A 26,993-nucleotide genomic window follows, 5' to 3' on the forward strand; every position below is an offset into this window, starting at 1 on the left:
AAAATAAGATAAAAAAGCAAAAAATAATAAAGAAAAAAAAAAAAAAAAGCACCCCTGCCCCCCCCTGCTCTCGCGCTAAGGCGAACGCAAGCATTGGTCTTGCGTCAAATGTAAACAGCAATTGCACCATGTATGTGAGGTATCACCGCGAAGGTCATATCGAGGGCAGAAATTTTAGCAGTAGACCACCTCTGTAAATCTAAAGTGGTAACCTGTAAAGGCTTTTAAAGGCTTTTAAAAATGTATCTATTTTGTTGCCACTGCACGTTTGTGCGCAATTTTAAAGCATGTCGTGTTTGGTATCCATGTACTCGGCCTAAGATCATCTTTTTTATTTCATCAAACATTTGGGCAGTATAGTGTGTTTTAGTGCATTAAAATTTAAAAAAGTGTGTTTTTTCCCCAAAAAATGCGTTTGAAAAATCGTTGCACAAATACTGTGTGAAAAAAAAAAAATGAAACACCCACCATTTTAATCTGTAGGGCATTTGCTTTAAAAAAATATATACTGTTTGGGGGTTCAAAGTAGTTTTCTTGCAAAAAAAAATAATTTTTTTCATGTAAACAAAAAGTGTCAGAAAGGGCTTTGTCTTCAAGTGGTTAGAAGAGTGGGTGATGTGTGACATAAGCTTCTAAATGTTGTGCATAAAATGCCAGGACAGTTCAAACCCCCACCCAAATGACCCCATTTTGGAAAGTAGACACCCCAAGCTATTTGCTGAGAGGCATGCCGAGTCCATGGAATATTTTATATTGTGACACAAGTTGCGGGAAAGAGACACATTTTTTTTTTTTTTTTTTTGCACAAGGTTGTCACTAAATGATATATTGCTCAAACATGCCATGGGAATATGTAAAATTACACCCCAAAATACGTTATGTTGCTTCTCCTGAGTACGGGGATACCACATGTGTGGGACTTTTTGGGAGCCTAGCCGCGTACGGGACCCCGAAAACCAAGCACCTCCTTCAGGCTTTCTAAGGGCGTAAATTTTTGATTTCACTCTTCACTACCTATCACAGTTTCTGAGGCCATGGAATGCCCAAGTGGCACAAACCCCCCCAAATGACCCTATTTTGGAAAGTAGACACCCCAAGCTATTTGCTGAGAGGTATAGTGAGTATTTTGCAGACCTCGCTTTTTGTCACAAAGTTTTGAAAATTGAAAAAAGAAAAAAAAATGTTTTTTCTTGTCTTTCTTCATTTTCAAAAACAAATGAGAGCTGCAAAATACTCACCATGCCTCTCAGGAAATAGCTTGGAGTGTCTACTTTCCAAAATTGGGTCATTTGGGGGGGGGGGGGGGGGGTTTGTGCCACCTGGGCATTCCATGGCCTCCAAAACTGTGATAGGCAGTGAAGAGTGAAATCAAAAATTTACACCCTTAGAAATCCTGAAGGCGGTGATTGGTTTTCGGGGCCCCGTACGCGGCTAGGCTCCCAAAAAGTCCCACACGTGGTATCCCCGTACTCAGGAGAAGCAGCTAAATGTATTTTGGGGTGTAATTCCACATATGCCCATGGCCTGCGTGAGCAATATATCATTTAGTGACAACTTTGTGCAAAAAAAAAAAAAAAAAAATTTGTCACATTCCCGCAACTTGTGTCAAAATATAAAATATTCCATGGACTCACCATGCCTCTCAGGAAATAGCTTGGAGTGTCTACTTTCCAAAATGGGGTCATTTGGGGGGGGGGGTGTGCCATCTGGGCATTTTATGGCCTTCAAAACTGTGATAGGTAGTGAGGAGTGAAATCAAAAATTTACGCCCTTAGAAATCCTGAAGGCGGTGATTGGTATTCGGGGCCCCGTACGCGGCTAGGCTCCCAAAAAGTTCCACACATGTGGTATCCCCGTACTCAGGAGAAGCAGCTGAATGTATTTTGGGGTGCAATTATACATATGCCCATGGCCTGTGTGAGCAATATATCATTTAGTGACAACTTTTTGTAATTTTTTTTTTTTTGTCATTATTCAATCACTTGGGACAAAAAAAAAAATAATATTCAATGGGCTCAACATGCCTCTCAGCAACTTCCTCGGGGTGTCTACTTTCCAAAATGGGGTCATTTGGGGGAGTTTTGTACTGCCCTGCCATTTTAGCACCTCAAGAAATGAGACATTTATAAACTAAAAGCTATGTAAATTCTAGAAAATGTACCCTAGTTTGTAGACTTTATAACTTTTGTGCAAACCAATAAATATACACTTATTGACATTTTTTTTAACCAAAGACATGTGGCCGAATACATTTTGGCCTAAATGTTTGACTAAAATTGAGTTTATTGGATTTTTTTTTCATAACAAAAAGTAGAAAATATTTTTTTTCAAAATGTTTCCGTTTATAGCGCAAAAAATAAAAACCGCAGAGGTGATCAAATACCATCAAAAGAAAGCTCTATTTGTGGGAAGAAAAGGACGCAAATTTCGTTTGGGTACAGCATTGCATGACCCCGCAATTGGCAGTTAAAGCGACGCAGTGCCAAATTGTATAAAGTGCTCTGGTCAGGAAGGGGGTAAATCCTTCCGGGGCTGAAGTGGTTAAGCCGCTAGTAGATGCCCCCTACTTATTATGTAATAGTGCTGTACATGTTTAAACTTCAATGTGCTATTATTATAGGCTGGGGATGGAATTGTGTTGCTGATTTTAGAATTGGCCAACAGAGGGTGCCAAAGAGAACAGTGTTAATGAGTGTAATGTGTGGAATTGCATTGGAAAGGATTGATGAGAGCCTGTGTCCCTCAGCCAATACATATTCCCGATAGTCGGGGGCTTTAATAGACAGAGCTTTGAGGAAAGCAGAAGTTCAGGTAGGTAAACCTCCCTCCGTCATATTTTCATTCTGTTTTTGTTCATTGATGAAAATTGGCATTTTTGTCATCATTTTTGTCAATGGTCACTGAAAACTATGATGAAAATTTTCATTGACAAAATGAACACTGCCCTGCAGAGGTATTGATAAAGGCTGTTGAGTGCAATCCTCACATAAACTGGTCAGTCTGTAGACACAAATCTAATCGTGAGATCTTTGGGGTTTATTCAGTGGCACAAGATTTGGTTCTATTAAAGCTAAAAATGTGCTTTACTTGTTCATGTTACCTTTTTTTTGGTTTTCTCAATGTAATCCCTGAACTGTGAAGATAATAGTGACCTGGCATATATTAACCACTCCTGACAGAGCAGTCTGATTGCCACATCTGGAACAGAACACTTGAAAATAAGCTATTGTCAATTTTATCAGCATACACATGCAGGCTTCCATAAACACTTGGGAAAAGAAGTCCATCTATATACCTAGGGCACACATATATATCCCTGGCTTCCTGTCCTGGCATGGCCAATTTGTCTGATAAAAGCTCCAGTGTATGAATTTCTCACCAATATGCCATCTCAATAGGTGTAAACTTGTAATCGTTTCCATATACACTATCCCAAAACAAAAATGGATAGAGTTAAGACAAAGGGACTTATAAGGTGCTATAATGGTACACAAATACAAACTATTTAAATGCTAAAATCTTTATTACAATGGTTAAAATACATTAAAAATAATTCTGCGCCAATGTGCATCAATTGATATGTTAACAATACATATTTGAGAAGTACAAATGTGGTGGCATACAGGAGTGACTCGTTTCGCAATATGGCTGCTTCGTCAGGATCCACGTCTATATTTTTAAAATATACAGTTGTGCTCAAAGTTTGCATACCCTGGCAGAAATTGTGAAAGGTTGGCATTGATATTGAAAATATGACTGATCATGCCAAAATACTTTTAACCGTTTGCCGACCACCCGCCCGCCGTCAATTGACGGTGGCACACCTGCGCGAATCGCCGTAGCTGTACGATAGGCGCTTTAAGGAGCAAAGGGCGCGCGGCATGACGTAGGAGCTTGTGCGCGTGACTGGCGGCCCCGATACTCGCGATTGTTCCTGAGAAGGTGAGAATGGAGAGCTGTTAACCGGTTCCCGACCGGCGCACGTCGACGTACATCTGCAGAATGGCATGGCTGGGCAAATGGGCGTACCTGTACGTCCATTTGAATTCCCCGCCGTGCCATGGCATCGGCGCGCGCTGGCCGGGAGCTCCGTGAGTCGGGTCGCGGGTCCTGCGGACTCTATCGTCACGGGGATACCCGTGATCGCCTCACGGAGAGGACGAACGGGGAGATGCTGATGTAAACAGCATCTCCCCGTTCTGCCTAGTGACAAGTGTCACTGATCACAGCTCCCTGTCATCGGGAGCAGTGATTAGTGTAGTGACACTGCTAGCCCATCCCCCTACAGTTAGTAATCACTCCCCTAGGACACACTTAACCCCTCCCCGCCCCCTAGTGGTTAACCCCGTCACTGCCAGTGTCATTTACACAGTAATCAGTGCATTTTTAATCGCACTGATCGTTGTATAAATGACAATGGTCCCAAAAATGTGTCAAAAATGTCCGCCATAACGTCGCAGTCACAATGAAAATCGCTGATTACTAGTAAAAAAAAAAATTATTAATAAAAATGCCATAAAACTATCCCCTATTTAGTAAACGCAATAACTTTTGCACAAACCAATCAAACGCTTATTGCGATTTTTTTTTTTTACCAAAAATATGTAGAAGAATACAATCCGTCTAAACTGAGGAAAAAAAATGTTTCTTTATATATTTTTGGGGGATATTTATTATAGCAAAATGTAAAAAATAATGCTTTTTTTTTTAAATTGTCGCTCTTATTTTTTTTATAGCGCAAAAAAATAAAAATCGCAGAGGCGATCAAATACCACCAAAAGAAGGCTCTATTTGTGGGAAAAAAAGGACGTCAATTTTGTTTGGGAGCCATGTCGCACGACCGCGCAATTGTCAGTTAAAGTGACGCAGTGTCGAATCGCAAAAAACGCTCTGGTCAGGAAGGCGGTAAAATCTTCTGGGGCTGAAGCGGTTAATGTAAACAGACTGCTCTCCGTTCTGTCAGGGGTGAAGAAAGTGATCTGTTGTTCCTAATGCTTAGGAACAAAGATCGCTCTCCTCACCCAGACAGTCCCATCCCCCCACAGGTAGAACACACCTAGCAAACGCAATTAACCCCTTGATTGTCCCCTAGTGTTAACCCCTTGCCTGCCAATGACATTTATACAGTTATCAGTGGCTACTTATAGCACTCGTTGTATAAATGTCAATGGTCCCAAAATAGTGTCAGAAGTGTCCAATCTGTCCGCTGTAATGTCGCAGTCCTGATAAAAGATCACCGCCGTTACTAGTAAAAAAATAATAATAAAAATGCCATAAATCTATCCCCTATTTTGTAGACATTATAACTTTTGTTCAAACCAATCGATATACGCTTATTGTGATTTTACCAAAACTATGTAGAAGAATACATATTGGCCTAAACTGAGGAAGAAAATTTTTTTTTTTTGTGGGGGGGGGGGGGATATTTATTTTAGCGCAAAGTAAAAAATAGCGTTTTTTTTTTTTCAAAATATTTTTTTGTGGGGAAAAAAGGATGTCAATTTTGTTTGGGTACAGCGGCAGACGACCACGCAATTGCCAGTTAAAGCGACGCAGCGCTGTATCGCAAAAAATGGCCCAGTCAGAAAGGAGGGGGTAAATTCTTCCGGGGCTGAGGATGGTGATCATATAAAGCCAATTGATTTTTTGAAATGCTGAATACAAATTAGAACTATATGATTATATCTTTTTTTTTTTTTTATACTAATTTCAAAAAAGTTTTTTAAATTCAAAATAATTTTATGTATAAAAACCAAAATTGACAATTTCATACAGGTGTGTGTGTGTATAATAAATAATATATATATATATATATATATATATATATATATATATATATATATATATATATATATATATATATATATATATATATATATATAATATATATATATACTTCAGGAGACTCGTTAAGCCCTGTACACAGTATTACTATAAATGAATGAAAAAAAATTACATTATTGACTTAATTTCATACATGGATAATAGTCTATACATGCTTCTAGATGCAGAAGATATCTAATACATATTGATTATAAACTCCTCCAGAAATTAAACAGGTCATCTGATGGCAAATCGCATCCTGAATGTGGACACGGTTTGGTAGATGAAAACACCTATTGGACTGCTCTAAGGAGCATTAGTGTGTCATAGAAGGAATAATACCCATTAATGCAACTTAAAGGATATAAAATAAGACCAACCACATTTTAGAAAAAAGGGGGAAAGACAATTCCCTTGGGGAATCTATGGTATTTCACCATCCCTAGGTCCAGTATAGTGGGTTTCCTGAGGATCCCCAGCTCCTGAAGGTTTAACGGAACCCACCGTGAAGGGTGAAGATTGGGTCTGTTGGTTTACCACAGAAAACCCTGCGGCGGGAAAGGTAAGTGGAGTTTTTGAAGAAATTTTTTTTGCATTTTCTTATGTATGTCTCCTTTTAAGATTAGTAAGTGTTGTCATGCCTATATGTCACCACTGGGGGCTGTATTGCGCACTCACCGCCTCACGCTGAGAGAGCATGCTGTGTCAGGGAGCTGAGATGCTTCTTCCTCCAGGCAGACCGCAGGACCTCCGGTAAGCTTGAGGGGGGGTTCTTCTCCCCACCTATAGCCCCCCTGTTTTGACAGTCTCCCCCTCTTCATGGGGGAAGAGGCGCTCTAAGTTTTTCTTTTGAAAAAAAAAAAGAGAGAAGGAAACTAGCGCGATCAGCGGCTTACAGACCCCCCACGCCATGATGCTCCTTCCCGTAGGTCACAGAGGACCTGTAGTCCACCGCTTGCGCGGGAAAAAGTTTTCTTTTAAAAAGAAAAAGGGGAAGAGCTGTAGGCTCGGTCTGGTTTGGTGACACAGGCATTTCTTTTGACACATTTTTACTGCTGCGCATTGCTGGGCATTAATAGCAGCAACTTTGCTGGACTATAGCTCAAGCGGTATATGCATTCCTTCTGGTAGTACCTTTGCTTTGTGCACCGGGCTATGGCAGAAGGGGGGTAAAAACACCTCAATAAAGGGCACTAGAAAGACTTATTTAGTCACACAAGCCTAGATCCATCCCAGTAAGATGGCATCCTCCCCTGAGAGTAATATGGCTGGTAATGGTGAGTCGTCAGGAGGGGCAAGTGTTGCAGCTGCTCTTTAAACACTGCAGGCCCTGTGTATATTACTAAGGAGTTTTTTTTTCTTCAACCATTTTAAGCTTGAAGTAAAAGTTTGATGCTTTAATCGCATCCCAGAGTGGGACTAAGCGTAACAGGTCCCTGTCCATTGCTCAGGACCCTCATACTGAGGAACAGGAGCGAGAGATGGCGAATTTCTCTCTAGGACCAGGAAAAGGCTGATGTCTCCTCTTCCGAAGAACCTGACGCGAAGTATCAAGCTTGCAGGAAAGGTTGTTTACAGTCGCTCACTGAATTGGTCCACTCCACGTTTACTGCCAGTAACGCAGTCAGTCGATGAGCATATTTCTGCTTTGGGTTTACTAAAAGCCCCCCAATCTGTTCATACTTTTTCTATCCATTCATGGCTAAGAAAGCTTATGTATTCTGAGTGAGAGCACCCAGATAAAGTTTTTTTCCTCTGAAAAAGTTCTCAATACTTCCTTCTATGGAGGAAGGGTTTTATGGGGAGTTCCAGCAATTAATGCTGCTATATCCTCTGTAAACAAAAACCTGACTTGTCCAGTAGACACTGCTCATATGCTAAAGGGTCCAACAGATAAGATGTTGGAGTTCCTTTTTAAAAAAAAAAAACTATTTCACTCGCAGGTTCAGTCATTCAAACCTGCGCTGGCGTTCAGAGTAACTCATCCCTTACAGGACCAGTTTATAGAGGTACTCAGTTATTCCTGATCATCAGGCCCAGGGTTTGGCCGGCATATCAGAAGCGTTCTGCTTTACAGTTGACGCTATGAAAGATTCTATTCTCCAGGCCTCACGGCTCATGCTAAGGCTGGTACATGTGCACAGAATCCTATGGTTGAAAGATGGTCAGCTGAAGCGCCATGCAAAAAGCTCTTAGCCAGTTTCCCTTTTTATGGTGAACGGTTATTTGGAGACAATCTGGATAAGTATATCCAAAGAATTTTCTAATGGGAAAAGTTCCCTTTTTTAAAGTTAAGAAGTTTAAGTATTTTTCTTTTAAATATGCTTCTTCTCCAGTGCCAGGGGCATCTGCCTCCAGGCAGTCACGACGGCCTCCACCATCAGGATTCAAGAGGTAAACCTCAGGGTCAGTCCCAGGGTCAAAAGAGGACCTGGGGGAGGTAACCCACAAAACAAAATACTAAAGAATTATGAAAGGGTGCCCCTGCTCGCTCGAGTGGGGGGGGGGGGGGAGGCTTCTACAGTTTTCAAGTGTCTAGCAGGAACATTGTCATTTCCTTAGGACAGATGCTTCTTCCAGGACTGCTCCTCAGCCCAGAAGGCTGGCATCTGTTACCACCTTCCAGGTAATTGCAGGTAACTGGTAGAAAGGATTCCTCTTTTTGAAGATTCTTGGATATCAACCACCAATTGGGGCTCTGAGATTCGGGCAGTACGCCTGGTCCTCGAGGCCTGGATGCTCAATCTACAGAATTGTCCTATCAGGATCCAATCCGACAGTGCCACAGTTGTGGCTTTTATCATTCACCAAGGGGGCACGAGAACTCGTGCGGCCCAGAAAGAGGTGAATCATATTCTTGGCAGAAAACAACATTCTTTGCCTATTAGCAATTTTCATTTCAGGAATAGGAATTGACAGGCGGACTACTTGAGTCACCAACAATTGTTCCTGGGAGAATGGTCCTTTCACCCCGACATGTTTCTGTTGATATAGCAGAAGATGGGGAGTTCCGGATGTGGAATTTTGTGTCGAGGACAAGGGATCCGTTGGCATACGAAACAGATGCCTTGATTTTTTCCGTGGGATCAGTTTTTTACTGATCAATGCGTTCCCTCCTGTTCTGCTACCGCGCCTTTTTTGAAGGATCAAGCAAAAAGGGAAGGAGGTGATTCCTGTGGCCCAGGAGATCTTGGTTTGCTGAGATCGTAAGGATGGCGGTGGGGGACCCTTGGACACTACCACTATGGCCAGACCTTCTCTCGCGAGGTCCGGTATCATATCCTACCTTACAAATGCTAAATTTAGCGGTTTGGCTATTGAGACCCACATTCTGAAAGATCGTGGGCGGTTAGCCCCAGTAGTTCTACTTTGGTAAATGCTAGGAAGCCGGCCTCCAGAGTCTAGAATCTGGAAGGCATATGTCTCCTGGTGTAAATCCAGGGGTTGGCACCCCAGGAAATATGTCATAGGTAGGATCCTTGAATACCTACAGATAGGATTAGGATTGAAGCTGGCCTTGAGTAATATCGATGGCCAGATGTCGGCCTTATCGGTCTTTTCATCAACCACTTGCTTCCCTCTCTCTGGTTCGTAACTTTATTCAGGGGGTAACGCGGATTAATCCTCCAGTTTGGTCACCCCTGAACCCTTGGGACTTAATTTTAGTCCTGTCGGCTTATAGAAGCAGCCTTTTTTTGGAACCAGTATGAGATATTCCCTTGGTTCTCTTGATGGGGGAAAAATAATTTTCTTGGTTGCCATATCTTCTGCAAGAAGAGTATCAGTTTTGGCTGCTCTTTCTTGTAAGGAGCAGTATTGGTTGTTCATAAGGATGAGGCTGTATTGCGGCCTCATCCTGAATAATTACCGAAGGTAGTATCAGGTTTTCATTTAAACTAGGATATTGTTCTGCCTTCATTTTTTTCCAGAACTTCGTTTCTGTGGAAGAAAGGTCACTACGTTTTCTTGCTGTGGTGAGAGGTCAAGGTCTATTGAAAGTGACTGCTCAGATTCGTAAACAAATGTTTTGTTTGTATTGCCAGATGGTCCTAAAAGAGGACATGCAGCATCGAAATCTACTATTTCTAAATGGATTCGTCAAGTGATTGTTCAAACTTATGGTTTTAAGAGGAAAATTCCTCCTTTTCATATTAAAGCGCGCTCCACCAGGGCTGTTAGTGCTTCTTGGGCAGTGCATCACCAAGTCTCCATGGCTCAGATCTGCGAGGCCGCAACTTGGTCTTCAGTCCATACATTTACCAGATTCTATCAAGTAGATGTAAAAGGCATGAGGACATCGCCTTTGGCCACAGTGTACTGCAGGTTGCAGTATGAGTCCTCTAGTCTCTTGGTGCCCTACTTTGTTGTGTCTCCCTCCCTTCAGTTGGCATTGCTATGGGACCACATAGTAACTACTATGGCTCTGTGTCCCATGATGGTACGATAAGAAAATAGAATTTTTATAACTGCTTACCTGTAAAATCCTTTTCTTTGAAGTACATCACGGAACACAGAGGTCCCTCCTTTCTTGGTATACACATGTATTGCTTTGCTACAAAACTGAGGTACTCCCACTATTCGGAGGTGTTCTATAGGGAGTGAACTTTTTAATTTAGGGCGTGCCAGTATCCATCACCTGAAGGTGGCCTATAACCCACATAGTAACTTCTATGGCTCTGTGTCCCGTGATGTACTTCAAAGAAAAGGATTTTACAGGTAAGCTGTTATAAAAATCCTATTTTTTGGGGAGAGTGATGTGAAGGGGGGTTGAAGACACTGATGTGAAGGGGGCTGTGATGTGCAGGGGGGTGGGCTGAGAACACTGTTGTACTAACGGGATTGTGATGTGAAGGATCTGAGGCTAGGTTTATATGTTTGCTTCCTGTGTGCTGCATCTAGGCAGCCCATTCATTTCAATGGGCTGTCTTACGTGCAGAAAAAGTAGTCCCTGACCCCTCCTTCTTTTTTTTTTTTTTTTTTTTTTTTTTAAATTGCGCTGTACTAGGCTGGTTTAGAGCTCACAAAAATGTGCGATGTTTGCCAATGCTTCAATGTGCCATTAGGCATCAAATATGAGATTCAGGCCTCGGCTGGAAGGAAATTTTAGTGACTGGACCTCAGTAAATTTGAATTCAACACCCCTGTTCTACACCACCAACATATTTGTAGTTATCAAATGTGTATTGTTAACATGGAAATTGATGTACTTTGGTGCACAGATTATTTTTTTAATGTATTTTAACTATTATAATAAAGATTCTTGTATTTTAACAGTTTGTATATGGAAAATGCTAGTTTTTGGGGATGGTGCCTTAATAAGAAAATTAAAATGTAGCTCCACCCACAAATATTGTGTAACCTTGTAACCATTGACTACAAAAAGCTGTTGTGTGTTTTTTGTTTTGTGTTTCGTTTTTTATTTTTTTTATATTCTGAAGCCTATTTTTAAAACGGGACTGTCAGCCTGGGTTTACACATGCGAACACAGACATTGCATGTGATTCGCAGCGCGAATTTTGCACCACATTGCTGTGCCAGTCACATGCAATGTCTGTGCAACGCAAATACAGCCATACAGTTGTATGGCCGAATTTGCATTGGAGCAGGTGCAGGAACCTTTTTTTTTTTTCCCCATACTGGAATCGTATCGCATGGGTGTTCACATCCATGTGATCCGATTACTGTCCAAATTCACAGTTCGCACTGCTATCTGCGAACCTGTCTGGGTGTGTCATTGACTTTCTATTTACACCCGTAGCAGTTTGCAGAGGGCAGTGTGAACTGCCTGCTGGGAGATGCGATGCGGGAGCCAGCTCTGGAATCACGCTTTTTCTCACATCACAATAGTGTGAACCCAGGCTCAATGTTTAAAAGCCTTTGGCATAATCTTTATATCAAACACTTCAGGTGTATCAGATGTCTGTGTCCCTGCCGAGCACTGTGCTTTCATCTGCTGGCCCCTATGTCGATAGTGTGTTTTGTAGTGACGTTAGGGCCAGCAAATGGAATGTCAATATGCAGCAGTGGACCAGGCACCTGACACATCCATTAGTTGTGTTGGATGGGAAGATCCTGCTGGAAGCCATAGCTTTGCAATAGATAGAAGATCTGGAGGACAAGGTACTATTGATTCTCTTGTTTGGCAGGTTTCTTTTTTTTAACATAACTTTATTATTCTTTCATGCTAAATAATTATATACATGTATCTGTATAGGATCCCAGACACCTTCATTACCTTTTGTTTCTAGTAAGCTGTGGGGTAGCCAAGTGATGTGCAAATGTGCATCTTGGAAATTGCAGGCATCACATGACAAGAGGCTTTGGGACACCTTAGGATCTCTAAAGATGATATATACACCTAATTAACTAGAATGCATATGTTATAGAGAAATTCCAATACTATAATCCATGATACTTGGAAGGACACCAATTATTTTCCAATATTGCAAATATATAAAAGATCTCTCCTTCATTTTTGTTTCCCAAACATTATTTTCTTGTATTCTTTTTCACATTTTTTTTTGTTTGATCCATTGATAGTACATCCAACAAATCCTAAAAATATCTAATATTTGAAGAAAGCTATTTACCCATTCACGCTTCCACTTGGAGGAATTTCTTGATCGCTATCTTTACAAACCAATGACATCGTTAACAATTCAAAATAGTTTAAACATGGAAATAGGTGTAAAATTATGCTATGTTAATATGAGGGTAGGACATCAATAATGACAAATTAAATATTGTAAGTGGGGAAAAAATGTTAACTTTATAATTGTGCATTCCCTATGCTAAATTAATTTATTACTTTATTTTCCTTTTTCTCCTATGTTATTATTTAATGGATGTACGGTTTGTAAAATGAAAAATCGAATAAAAATATTTTTGTTTTAAATAATGCATATGTTAGAAAAGGGTTAATGTTTGCAGAATTAACATTTCTTGACTGTTTTACATCACTTGCATCCTAAAAAGTATACTGGTATGCACTAAATAGTATTGTTAGTATTTCTTTTGCCTTTTTGTGTTGACAACAGATTCGTGGGATTGCATAGCAACATGTTTTTTTATAGACACTGCTCACAATGTTCTGGACTATATAGAGACGATCTGGAAAATACTCAAGCCAGGTGGCCTATGGATTAATTTAGGTATTACAATTAATATTGTTTACTAATTATTACTATAATTTATTATTATTATCCAAACAATTGTGTGATAAAGGAAGTGAAGGAGTAGTCAGAAAGTGAAATGAGCCTCCTGGCTGTCCTGAATTATCAACTGTACAAGATGGAATTTATTATTTAGCAGTATTTTACGTAAAATAACAAATCTTGACAATGACTTTCAGTAGTGACCTGGCTGGGTCATTCATTTAGAGTGTATTATTCAGTGAACAATGCCAAAAATATAGCTTGGATTGAAACTAGGAGCAACTAATCAGGCGTCAGTTTCCTATAGTAGGGATGCATGAAATGCGATTTCTGATTGTTGTGGACTTTGGACATTTGTCATTTCTCCTTGTTATGCCTAAGCAATGACTGATGTTTTCTATCTCTTGGTAAGTCTTTTACTTTCCCACCCTGACTGCACTTACTGTTAAAGGGAATATTCAGATTAAATAGACATCAACAATCTTCATTCCACCTTCAACAGCCTCCTGAAATCGAATATGCACACTATCCATTTAGCTTTTTAAACTGAAGTCTATCCCACCTAATGCCATATTTAAATCAAGTGAATTTTATTATAAAACTTTTTTTGTATACGAAAAATAAACAACAATCTGTCCCGTTCACAGTATACATATATATATGATTGTGATAAGCAGTATAATTTCCTTTTACAATTTAGACTCCATCAATCATTGCATAGCCAATATATAAACCAAAAGGTATTACATTTGTAGAAGGCAGTTGTCTTTGGGCATGTTAACTCTACAATATATGGTATAATTGGATATTTTCTTTGAGCCACAATAAAGCATTAGTGAGACATAAAAGACACAGTAGAGGTTGTATCTATGTTACCTAAAGACAGCAATGGAGACCATCATTTTTTTGAAACTTTTTAGGACATCCATATCGCGATGATAATGCGAACTGGGCACCCCATAAACCTGTTTGGGAAGACACGGGGCACGTTGTTTCAGAATTTCTAAGTCAGCCATGACACTTTGCAGAATAGGAGACGCATAACAGCAGTGAATCCCTTTCCATAATCCCAGGGGGGCATCCCCTACAATTAACACATTTTTAGCAGCGATCCAAAACACCCTTATCAGTCTATTGATAGGCCATAGCAGAACCTCTTAAGCAAATTAAACCCCATTAAAGTGGTAGTAAACCGCTGCAGAATAAAAAATACAAAAAAAAAATGCCTGTAAGACAGCTGCATAAAGTGCAAGTATGCATCGCATACTTGCACATTATGAAATACTTACCGTAGAACAAAGCCCTTCCAGTGGCAGGCAGTCACCGCTGAGAGGGCTGACATCTTCCCCTGGCCTATCTTCAGGGTTTGCGGGTCCAGGCTCTGTGAGTGGCAGGAGCCGTGATGAATGTTGTCCTTGATTCCGGCAGGAAGGTCTGGCACCATATACTGGACCTTCAGAGCGAATGCGCCGGTGACGTCAGTGGCTACATGCAGGGTGAATATCTCCTAAAAGGTGCATGTTTAGGAGATATACATTTCACCTACAGTTAAGCCTTAGTATAGGCTTACCTGTAGGTAAAAATGACCAAGCGGGGTTTACTACCACTTTAACGGGACAATACACATCCCAGTCTGGCTTTAATAGCCAAAAAACCTTCAAGTTTCAGGCTTAAGTAATTAGAACAATACACAGATATCATCTGTCCTAGCTAACAGCTTGCCTGTTGTAAATAGTTTAGCAGGAATAGTTGACAAACCTGCATTCCTGGCTGTCTGGATCTCTACTTGCAGAATCAAACTTCAGTGTATTTCATATATCCTGAGCTGATCATAGTATGGTCAGAATAAGGACATCTTTACCTGTATAAATTAATTGGCAGCATTTTAAGCCTAAACTGAATAATATTAGAAGGTACCAGAGGTGGGTTGCGACACTTTACATCTTCTAGGTAAAATTTGCACTTAATACCCATCATATTTTTGCATTCAAATGGTAATTTCATGCTGGTCAATAATATACAAGTTACCAGAATGCAACCCGTAGGTATTTCAAGATAATATATGTATAAAATGGGGGTGCACCGAATAGAAATTTTTGTGCCGAAACAGATACCGAAAATGTAGGATGCACTAGGCCGTAAACCGAAACAAATACCAAAAATGACAGTTTTTTAAAAAAATGTTTAGTTTTTTATATATAATTGTATTATATTCAACTTTTTAATAATATCAATTTAAATTAATATGAATTTATTGTTTGCCATTGATTGGCACCTTTAGTGCAAGAAAGGTCAAGAAAAATGCAGTCTCTCTTACCATCTCTTGTATCATGTCCTCAGTCTCTGGCCATCTCTTGTATCATGTCCTTGGTCTCTGGCCATCTCTTGTATCATCATGTCTGCAAACTCTTACTTAAGCACACTGCTAATAGTATTAGCAAAATTTCCATTCAGTGCACCTCTAGCAGATATGATACAGGAGATGGTCAGAGACTGCAGACATGATACAAGAGATCAATGCAGCCTCACCAATGTCCATCAAATGTAGCCTGTCTGTGCCCAGCAGCCTCACCATTGCCTGTCATATGCAGCCTGCCTGTGCCCAGCAGCCTCACCAGGGGCCATCATATGCAGCCTACCAGTGCCCAGCAGCCTCACCAGGGCCCGTCATATGCAGCCTCACCAGGGCCTGTCATATGCGGCCTGCCTGTGCCCAGCAGCCTCACCAGGGCCCGTCATATGCAGCCTGCCTGCGCCCAGCAGCCTCACCAGTGCCCATCATATGTAGCCTGCCTGTGCCCGGATCAGAGTGGCGATCTCCATGTGTCACGGAGCAGGGTTTTGAATTGCCTGGGCTGCAGTAACAATGTCCCGCTTCATGTGATCATGTCACACTGATTCAATGTCCTACCGTTGGATCAGTGTGTCGTCTATCACAGGAGGCGGGACATTGTTACTATGACCTGGACAATTCAGCTCCGTGACACACGGAGATCGCGGCGAGGAGGAGGGAGTGGAGGACTGGGGTGCGCACCAGGGTGATGCTCCCGCAATGGGCGGCACCCGGGGCACTCCCCGTCCCCTTTTGGTATCGGCTGTTTTTTGCTTTCGGCCGAATGGAAAAAACGCATTTTTCGGCCGATAATTTGCGGCGGCCAAAATTTCGGTGCACCTATAGTATACAGCTGTATTTGAGGAAATGGCATCTTCATGATTTTAAAGTGGATATAACCCCTCACATATACCCATTGAAGTGCAGCCTCAGATAATACACACAATGAAACAAATCTCCCTACATAAGTTTTACATGTGTATCTGCTGTCTTCATCTTTATATACTGTTTAAAAACAGTATACAAAGATGATCATGTTAGATTTTTCTCTTCCTGTTCAACACTACAGTGATGTTTGGGCATACAGCCAAGACAGCTGATTGGTGGAAAGGCACACACCCCTCTTCTCATAGAGACTTTCAGAACTGTTCATTGAATAGTTTAACACACTGCTAATCTATTTATAGTATCCTCTCCAACACAAAACTCAGGCTGCTTTTATCATATGTGACGGAGAACTTGTCAGGAGTTATCGGGCTCATAACATAAGAACAAAGCAGGAGACAGCTACAGGGCACGGTGCTTTGAGGAGAGATAAGAAAACACTGCTAATATATATGCCCAGCTTAAATTTCCTGAATTGGGTTTACATCCACTTTAAAAACTGACGTTCCATCAGCCACTCCTCAGACCACCTGGGTGGTCAGATCATTTCTGTCAACACCCTTCTCAGGGATCAGAGCAGAGGGAGTGCATCAGCAGTCTAGAGCTCTTTACCATCAAATAAGAAACAGCCAAGATTTATGAGCTACTGATCTATCTTGCTCATTGACTGGACTTTGCTTAACTCACAGAACCAGGACTTTAAGTATTTCCTGTTTTTTGTTTATTTCTTTTTCTTTACGTATTTTGTGTGCACCATTTTTGCCAGTTTTTTTTTTTTTTATTACGTGATATTTTAAAATCAATATTATCTCTAGTCCACTAAGCTAGAATCTAATCCCTGTCTACCATACTGTAAATCTCTGGATAGTCATGTCTGTTCTGACAGTGACATTTATTGAACGTCATAATTGTTATTGTGAATGGTTGATAGGCCGAAAACTATCAGGTAGGAGAGGCCAGGAGTGCCGGCAGGGGGGGCAGGGGGGACTCCAGAAGAGGAGCTTTCTAGGCACTTGTCACAATTCTGTTGCACAGAGCAGGAAAGTATAGACGTGTTTTGTGTTTTTTTTTTTTTTTTTTTTCCCCCCTTTTACAGTTGCTTTAAGGATCTTGAGCACACCTAATACTCTGCAGATAAACGTTCTATCTAACTTTTCACCCAAAAGAGGAGGTCCGCTTAAAGTACTCCTCCCTACTTTCGGCATGACCTTTTTATTGGGGTGGAGGGGGGGTTACCTAGTTTTGACAGGTACCCCCGTCTCTCCCTACCTGCAGTCTTCTGGGACTCATCACAGGTCCCAGGAGACTGCCGGACCATTCAGAAGGTGCAGCGCGGCTTCCACATGCACAGTGTGCACAGTTTAAATTTCCGGTGCCGGGAGAGAAGCCCCTTGGGAAGGGGCGGCTCAGGTGAGGACATCGCTGGATCCTGAGACAGGCAAGTGTGTATTTTTGTAGCTGATGACTTTTAATAAACACAAAAGGGACTGGAGCTCTTCTTTAAGTATTGGACATCTGTATAAAAGGATCCAGACTTTCAGTCAAGGATGCTTATTGCACAGTCTGTCATATTGATAGTTGTGTTCTTTGATGGCTGCAAACATTTATGTTAAATATTCATGATCTTGATATAGAAAGATAGATAGATAAGATAGATGTATATAGAACTGATGTATGTGAGGAGAACAGAGTTAAGTGGCAGTGTTTGGAACTCTGGGGGATGCTGCTCCGGGAAAAAGGAAAGTGTTTGGGTAGATGCTATTTTATTTGATGGCCTCAGGGACCACAGCGCATATGTCATTTTTTGACTTTGGGTTATGTCTAGCTTATATATTTTCACTGGCCCAAGCATGTGGTGGGAGGAGTCAGAGAAAAGTCAGAATTCCTTATCTTCGGACTATGACGGCAGGGAAATACTATGACAGTCATAGAACCAATGTTTTCTGAAGGAGAGGTTGATTTTCAAGTCTAAATACTTCCATCAGTACAGGTTGCTGTCCACCAATGACAAGAAGTGTAAAAATCTACCCCTGCTGAAAGTCATTTTGAGCTTAGTAGGGCTAAAAGCTATACTTTACTCAGTGCTAAATGAATACTTTCACAATAACATGATGTGCTTTGGAAGGACATATGTCTTTAGAAAAGTATGAAAGCTGTCACTGAACTCCTAAAAATGATAGGTACATTGCTGTTATAACCAATACCTTAACACAGATGCAGACCAGGAACTCGACTCATGCCAAAACCATTTTGTTGTGTTATTTTATTAATGTGTACAATGCTTAGAATTGTCAAATCTTTACTGCTGTTTTTTTTTTTTTTTTTAACCCACATTTAAGAGATATCCCCTTGCTTCCCCTTCTGTTTATCTGACAGTTTGTTTATGGATCACAGGAGTGCAATTCATTTTGCACTCCTGTGACCCGGTTTCAGCAGAGAGTGGGCTGAAGTCCACTCTCTCTACTGACGTCCTGGATATCAGTCCAGGCACCGCGTCATTCCGACAGTTAATGTCTGGATCTGCCAGGTGCCTGGACTGATACCCATCTCAGCCTCTCAGTGCGCCGCTGAGATGGCTACTCTCCGCCCCTCCACAGCCAGACACCCCAATGAGCGAGGAGGGAGAAGAGCAGAGAGCTGTAACTGACAGCAGCTCTCTGCTCACAGAGCTGAGAGAACCAAGGTGTTCGATGGCTCGGTTCTCAGTGTAGAGATGGCGGGGGACAGATGCAGCATCGGAGCAATGCTGCATCCACCTAGGTAAGAATGAATGGGGGAAAATAAATATCCTTTATCTCTTTTAATTACTACAGATTAAACACTTTCCCATTCTATCCAGAGAACGTTGGGTTTTAGTTTGCTTCATACTTGTTTTAAGTCAGTAAGTACCGTATTAAAGTATTGAAGCCAGATGCCACTTTCAGACAGAGAGGTCAGTAAAGCAGACTCCTGATTTCTTTCAGGTCAGAAATGTATTAATATCAAACCACAAATAAAAGCCAGGGCCAAATAACCTAAACCTTCTTTATCCAAACATTCATTTTGGTTTCATTTTTTTCTTTCCTAGGACCTCTTCTATATCACTATGAAAACATGGCAAATGAACTCTCTATAGAACTGAGTTATGAAGATATCAAAAATGTTATGTTGCAGCATGGATTCCATTTTGAGGTATCTCCATTATTTGATGGGGCACTCCGTCAAAACTTATTTTTAATCCTATGTTAAGTGGGGAAGGGCTAAAACAGGTTCCTTTTTTGTTTTTGTTGCTTTAATGGCAGTCAATGAGAGAAGGTTAGACTTCTTTCAAACAGGTAGAAAGTACTGTATGTCACCAACACCCCAAGGATCTTCAGAAGGGGTCCAAAGCTTTATTTAGCGATCACATCATAATCACAGAAGCAATGTTTCAGAGCCTCACAGGACCCTTTCATCATTATATGTTCCTTTATAATGGCAGTCACTGAGAAGGAAAGGGAGGGGAAATCTTTCAAGCAGGGACACAAACAGCAGGTTTAAGGTGATATTAAAGTCTTGTTTTTTTTTTTTTTGTTTAAAAATAACAAACCTGTTACTGTATACTTACCTGCTCTGTGCAGGGGTTTTGCACAGAACAGCCCAGATCCTCCTCTTCTCGGGGCCCTTGCTGGCACTCCTGGCCCCTCCCTCCTCGCGAATGCCCCCACAGCAAGCAGTTTGCTATGGGGTGACCCAAGCCAAGCCGCTGCTGTGTGTGTGTGTGTATTTAGACACGGAACCATGGCTCGGCCCTGCCCTCTCTCCTCATTGGCTCACTGACTTTAAAAGCAGTGGGACCCAATGGCGCCCGCTGCTGTCTCAGACAATGAGGAGGGAGAGTCCTGGACAGCCGAGGTTCTCATGCATCCTCGCTGGATCGAGATGGGGCTTTGGTAAGTATGAGGGGGGCTGCTGAACACAGAATGCAGTAAGATAAAAAAACGTTTTGCCTGTAGAACCGCTTTAAGAAAAAAGTTTTGCCTGTTCGGTTATTAACCACTTCAATACAGGGCACTTTCCTCCCTTCCTGTCCAGGACAATTTTCAGCTTTCAGCGCTGTCGCACTTTGAATAACAATTGCACGGTCATGCTACACTGTTCCCAAACTAAATTTTTATCATTTTCTTCCCACAAATAGAGCTTTATTTTAGTGGTATTTGATCACCTCTGGGGTTTTTATTTTTTGCTGAACAAACTAAAAAATACCGAAATTTTTGAAGAAAAAAAGTTTTTCTTAGTTTCTGTTATAACATTTTGTTTTCTCTTCACTGATGAGGCTGCACTGATGAGGTGACACTGATATGTAGAATTGATGGGCACTGATAGGCAGCACGGATATGCAGCACTGATGGGCACTGATAGGCGGTATTGATAGGTGGCACTGATGGGCACTAATAGGTGGCACTGAAAGCACTGGATAGGCAGCACAGATGAGCTACTGACAGGCATTACTGATTGGCATCTGAAGGGCACTGACAGGCATTACTGATGGTGCACTGATTGGCACATTTATGGGCACTGATTGGCACTTTGGGCACTGATAGGCGTTACTGATGGGGCATAGACTTGCAGCTGATGGGCACTGATTGACAGCTAATGGGCACCTCTTATGGGGGCTGCACTGATAATCAATGTGCTAATTATCAGTGCAGACCCCCCTTCTGACAGGGAGAGCTCCTGATCGGCTCTCCCTGTCAGCACGAACCAAAGAAAGCCATTTACCAGCACTTCCTGGTTCACGCCGTGATTGGTCACAGCTGATCACGTGGTAAGGAGCCTCCGTCAGAGGCTCTTTACCATGATTGGAGATGCGGTGTGTCAGAGTGACACATAGCACCACCAATTGCCGCACTGCATGCCCCCGCGGGCGCGCACTGGAATGTTATCCTGCAAGACTCCATATGACAACCAGTCAGATTAACAGAATCACCACCCGGCCGTCATTCTGCTATAGGCCAGGCAGGAATTGGTTAAAAGAGAAGTGAGGCTGGGTTCACACTTGTACAACAAACGCTCTGACATTGGGAGCTCGTGTCGCATGATGTGTGCAAATTAATGATTCCATATGAGAGCCGTCTTAACTGGTCCGACTTTGAAAATGCTCTCTGCACTACTTTGGTCCTACTTCAGCCCATTGAATATCATTGAAGTCGGATCAAATCCTTGTCCTAACCATCCGACATGGTGATTACAGCAGCAATAAAAGGAATTTATGTCACTCTGGGATTGTTTTTATTGGTCAAAGGACAAATTGTACTATCTCAAAGTTGGAGCAAAATCTTATCTTGTTCATTCAAGTCGGATGGAAGTAGGACCGATGTAGGACAGATGTAGCAGGGCAAAGTAGGATGATAGTCGTACAACAGTCCTGTCGTATCAGTGTAAACCCAGCCTTAGTCACCTTTCACACATATACGACTTGTTCCACGATTTTGTACTGCAAAATCGCATGACAAGTCATTCTCTGTGATTTTCAATGATTACCATTCATATTGGCACGACTTTAAGTCGTTCCGACTTCAAAGTAGTCCCTGCACTACTTTGGTCCAACTTCCATGCGAGTTGATGTCCATAGACCTCAATGTTAAACCCTCAAGTAGCATGCAAATCGTACCTGAATAATATAGACACGATTTCAATACGACTTTGTAAGCACAAGCTGAGAATGGTTAATGCCAAAGTTGTGGCAAAGTAGTACTGCTCCCAAATTGCGGCCGTGAAATTGCAGTAAAACGGCCTTAGGCCGAGTTCACAGTGGTACGACAAACGCTCCAACATTGGGAGCTCCTGTCTCATGACGTATAAAAATCAATGTTTCCCTATGAGAGCCGTCTTAACTGGTCCGATAACAAGTCGTTCCGACTTTGAAAATGCTCCCTGCACTACTTTGGTCCGACTTTGAGCCTACTTCAGCCCATTAAATATCACTGAAGTCTGATCAAAGTCGCATGGTTTGATGATCTTGAAGGGGAACTCCACGCCAAAAAAAAAAAACGGGATGGGTTCCCCCTCCAAGAGCATACCAGGCCCTTTGGTCTGGTCTGGGTTTTAAAGGTAACCCCCACGCTGAAAAAAACGGCATGGGGTCCCCCCCCCAAAATCCATACCAGAACCTTGTCCGTGCACACAGCCCAGCAGGTCAGGAAAGGGGGTAGGGACAAGCGAGCGCCCCCCCCCCCCATACCCCCCCCCCCGAACCATACCAGACCACATGCCCTCAACATGGGGGTGGGTGCTTTGGGGGCAGGGGGGCCCTGTGCCCCTCCCCACACCCCAAAGCACCTTGTCCCCATGTTGATGAGGACAAGGGCCTCTTCCCGACAACCCTGGCCGTTGGTTGCCAGGGTCTGCAGGCAGGGAGCTTATCGGAATCTGGAAGCCCCCTTTAACAAGGGGGCCCCCAGATTCCGGCCCCATACCCTATGTGAATGAGTATGGGGTACCCCTACCTATTCACCTAAAAAAAAAAAAAAAAAAAAAGTGTCAAAAATAAAACACATTACACATGTTTTTAAAGTAATTTTATTAAGGCAGCTCCGTCATCTCTTCCGATCTCTTCTCCCCTTTCTGGTTCTACGGCCTCCTCCACTGATGTCTTCTGCCTCTGCCGGTTCTTTTTACCTCTCTGGGTTTTCTCCACTCTCCGCTGATGTCTTCTAGCCCTCTCCGATTCTTCTCCCTCTGTCCGCTGTCTTCTGCCTCTGCTGGGTCTTCTCCGCTATCTTCTCGCTCTTTGGCCAGGTCTTCTCCGCTGTGTTGTCCCTCTGTTCTTCCTCCAATGTTGACTCGATGCTCACTCCCGCTCTAATGCTGGGCACTTTCCCACTGCCGATTAAGTGATCTTCTGGCAAATCCACCGCAGAGACCACGTTTATCTGAAACAAGCTAGCCGCTGCCATAACAACGATATCCCTCTTCAAAGTGCCGATGTATATCGGCGTGAGCCAGTCCAGAAGTGGTTAAAAATAAACATGTTATACTTACCTTCTCTGTGCAGTGTTTTTTCACAGAGCAGCCCCGGCCCTCCTCTTCTCAGATCCACCACTGGCACTTCTGGCTCCTTCCCCCAGCCAAGTGCCCCCATAGGAACCCCCTTTCTTTGCAGTCGCTCGTGCGTGCTCCTGAGCTTGGCTCTTTGTGTCTTTTCAGACACACAGCCTGGCTCAGCCCCACTCCTTCGCTCTTTGCCCACAGGTTATGACTGACAGCAGCAGGAACCAATGGCTCCCACTGCTCTTAGCCAAGCCTGTGGGGAGAGGGGAGAAGAGCTTCTGGACAGAGCTCGGGCTCAGGTGAGTATTTAGGAGGGACTGTGGGGGAACTGCACTTAAAAAATGTTTTTTGCCTTATTGCAGAGAATGCATTAAGGCGAAAAACCTTTTACCTTTACAACCACTTTAAAGTAACCCTGTCCCCACATGGTTCCTTGTACATGATAACACTATAAAAGAAGAGGTAATACACTATACCTACCTATCCAGTGTCCCGTATGTTGAAATGCCGCCACATTTGGCCACTGTAGGTATTCCATAGTTCAGATTGGTTGAATACCGGTTATTCCTGCCACACACTGTGGTTCCTCCCAGAGACTTGTACGTCCTGTAGTGACATGGACCATCGAGAGCAAGCACAGTGTGCAGCGAGGAAGAAGGTATTTTACAAATAATAGGGGTGGATTTACTAAATCGGGAGAGTGCAAAATCAGTCTTGCTTCTGCATAGAAACCAACCTGCTTCCAGGTTTTATTGCCAAAGCTTGATTGAACAAGCTGAGGTTAGAAGCTGCAGAAGTGAGACTGATTTTGCACTCTTCTGCTTTATTAAATAAACCACATTGAGGTATAGATACCTGCAGTGGCTAGAGAGAAGGAAAGTGGCAGAGTTTTAACACATGGACTGCCAGAATGGTATGTTCTAAATATATTGCCTCTTTTTGACTTTCTGTGGTGCCAGCTAATCTTCCAGTAATGCAACCTATTTTCTTTGGTGCTTGCACAATTTTTATTACAGCATTTACAGCACTTTACAGTTTTCCATCACAAAACGGAATAGTTAACTTTTAACTAACCACTAACTTGTCATTTGTATTCACAGACTGAAAAGGAGTCCATGGCTACAACATACACTGTAAATAGTTTATCAATGATGAAATACTGCTATGACTGTATGTTTTTTGTGGCTCGGAAACCACAGTAGTGGCTAATTTTCATTGTTTGCATACTGCGCAGAAGAGATTTCAAAGACTTGGATTGGGACTACTAAACAGACATAAAACTTGAATCTTTGTGCCTTTTTTCCTGTAAGCAGTGACTTTTAAGTCAAGCAATTGAATTCCAGGCATACCGTTGTGTGAACACTACCGAGGGTCCGGCCTATTTGTCCTCATTTATAAAATGTTGTTTTTAAACTAGCATTCCTTTTGTCTCTTATTTTTCTGGCAGTGAAAGTTTTAAAAATTTCCTCTTACCTTGCAGGGATGTATGATAGTGTGCGTTTGCATTGGCAACGTCCAGTGTAAGGTAATGAGCAGTCCAAAGGCAATATTTTAATGAGTTTCCTTTGTTTTTAGCATGAAAACTGAGAAACCTCTTCAGCCGGCAGGAAGTTTTCAGCTGCAAGGTTACCCCATCTTAGTCAGGCTCCTGTCCGTTCAGTTGCTGAAAGACATCAAGCCTTGTTTAAGAAAGTAACTGGAGTAAAAAGTGCAAGAGATGATCCTAAAGTTACCAGTCAGTTGTTCCTGTTTTGTTCTGTAATGCAGCGGTATTTTTCTTTCCCATAAAAAAACGAAGGCCATCTGAGACAATACTTCCCATAGAAGCAGTAATAAATGAACCTTTCGATGCAGGAGTTTCGAAGCATAAAAAAGCCAAAAATCTTCATCAGTTTACACCTAGTTGCAACCACCTGCTGCTGAGAATTGCTGCCCTACTGAGTGTAGTTTTCCACCTTTTGTAACTAGCAGGTTAAATTTTTTTTCCAGGCATTTTTATTTTCCATAGGGTAGCCTTTCACATAATATCTGTTAACGTTATGATATGAGGGGTGAGAATGACCCCAACAGATAGCAGTCCGTCAATAATGTATGGAAAGCTCAGCAGTCTGGGTCGGTGAAAACACCTTTTAATTCCTGCTGCCAACTTAGCAAAGTATGTGGTTGTAGTATACAGCCTATGCTGAAATCATAGTGTTTTTTTGTGTGTATGATCTTTTGACAGTCAAACCTAATGTATGTGGGTAGCTTTACCAGGTGCTGGACAGAAACCCAATGCATACTGAATATCATGACTTTTACTTGGTGTATGTATTGTATGTATGACCATGTAAAAATGACGATGCTCTTTATTATTGTTAACGTTAGTATTTATTATAAATAAGCATACAATGGTTCAAATCTTGCGGGAGCCCCAAAAAAGCCCTACATTCAATTTAGGCAAATTAATTGGCAAGGTTAAAATGATTTTCTTTTGTTTTGAATAAGCAAATGTATCACATTTCAAATGTTTCCATTATGAAATGATCATAATTTCTTTTTTTTTTTATTGTGCCCAAAAGTGTCTTCTGTTAATTGGCTAAAGACATACACCACCCTCCCTTTTTTTTTTCCTTTTCTCTTTCCTTATTTATTTTCCATTTTTTTAGCTTAAAAATCTGGTATACACAAGGTTCTTTTTTTTTTTTTTTGCCCAAAACGAATGGGATCCCCTTTTGGATCATTGCATATTTTTCTTATAACATGAATACAGTGTTTTTAAAAACATCTTGTAAGACAGTTATATAACTGAGCTGGATACTCTGATCTCACAAATGTTTTATTCTTGATTTGAAATTTGTAATAAAAGTCAATGACAACGATCATTTCGTTTTTTTAAACTGTGTTTTATTAAGGATAAACAACAATAAAGTATACATCCACAGAGCATTAAAAAAAGGCAGAGATCCAGACAAATGGTATTCCAATTAAAAATCAAGATACACAATGTAATCACTGAAAAGGAGTTACAGGGTCAACGTTGAAGGGATCCTTGTAAATGTATAAGCAGAATTGTATGCTATATTATGCAAAAGAAACTAATGAGCAAAGAAAAAAATAACACAAAACATTGGAAAAAGACATTCTTTTCCAGAACAGTTTGGTAAAACGACAACTATCATTTCTAGACATGTTTACTTATTTGCCTCTTTCACACGGGGCGGACTGCAGCTGCAACCTGCTTGCTCAGCAAGGGATCTCTCCACTGATCGCGGACACAGACCACTCTCCTCTATGGGCCAGCTGTAAATGGGACCGGCTGTCCATTTATACCCTACTGCCATCCGATCAGCCAGTCCGTCACAGACCGGTACATACTGGGTTGGTGATGTCACATGGGGCGGGACCACCAGGTGATGTATCTAAGTGGCCCCGCCTCTTACCTATATAAGAAATTTCAGACAGCGGAGCCTACAGTAGGCAGCCAGCCTTCGACACAAGCAACTTTTTTTTTTTCTCTTTCCTTTTCGGGTCCAGCGGGCTGCGTGATCGGTGGATTTACAACAGGGAACACTTTTTTAAAATTTTTTTTAATAAAGAAATTGTCAAACTTTTTTATTACTTTGACACTTTTTTGGTGAATGGGTAAGGGTACTATGTACCCAATACTCCTTCACATAGGAGGGGGGAATTTGGGGGCCACCTTCCTAAAGGGGGGCCTCTAGATTGACTAGCCCCCTGCCCGCAGACCCCCACAACCGTTACCGGTAGTTGTGGGATTCTGTGGGCAGGAGGCTAATCAGAATGAG

The 26,993-nt window shown here is 41.8% G+C and overlaps 1 protein-coding gene across 3 annotated transcripts in view; it reads left to right on the forward strand.

Annotated features, from left to right (window-relative positions):
* Positions 1–26,069, forward strand: part of CARNMT1 (carnosine N-methyltransferase 1) — a 55,550-nt gene extending 29,481 nt beyond the window's left edge. For 2 of the 3 annotated variants that reach the window (XM_073634220.1, XM_073634237.1), the window contains exons 6-8: positions 12,861–12,974; positions 19,262–19,365; positions 24,306–26,069. In XM_073634220.1, the coding sequence (XP_073490321.1) occupies positions 12,861–12,974; positions 19,262–19,365; positions 24,306–24,407 (320 nt within the window). In that variant the 3' untranslated portion in view covers positions 24,408–26,069. The remainder of the gene's footprint in view (positions 1–12,860; positions 12,975–19,261; positions 19,366–24,305) is intronic. The other variant, XM_073634227.1, reaches the window with a different exon arrangement.
* The last annotated feature ends 924 nt before the right edge of the window (positions 26,070–26,993 follow it).

Source organism: Aquarana catesbeiana, linkage group LG01 (genome assembly GCF_042186555.1).
Source record: "Aquarana catesbeiana isolate 2022-GZ linkage group LG01, ASM4218655v1, whole genome shotgun sequence".
Lineage (NCBI taxonomy): Eukaryota > Metazoa > Chordata > Amphibia > Anura > Ranidae > Aquarana > Aquarana catesbeiana.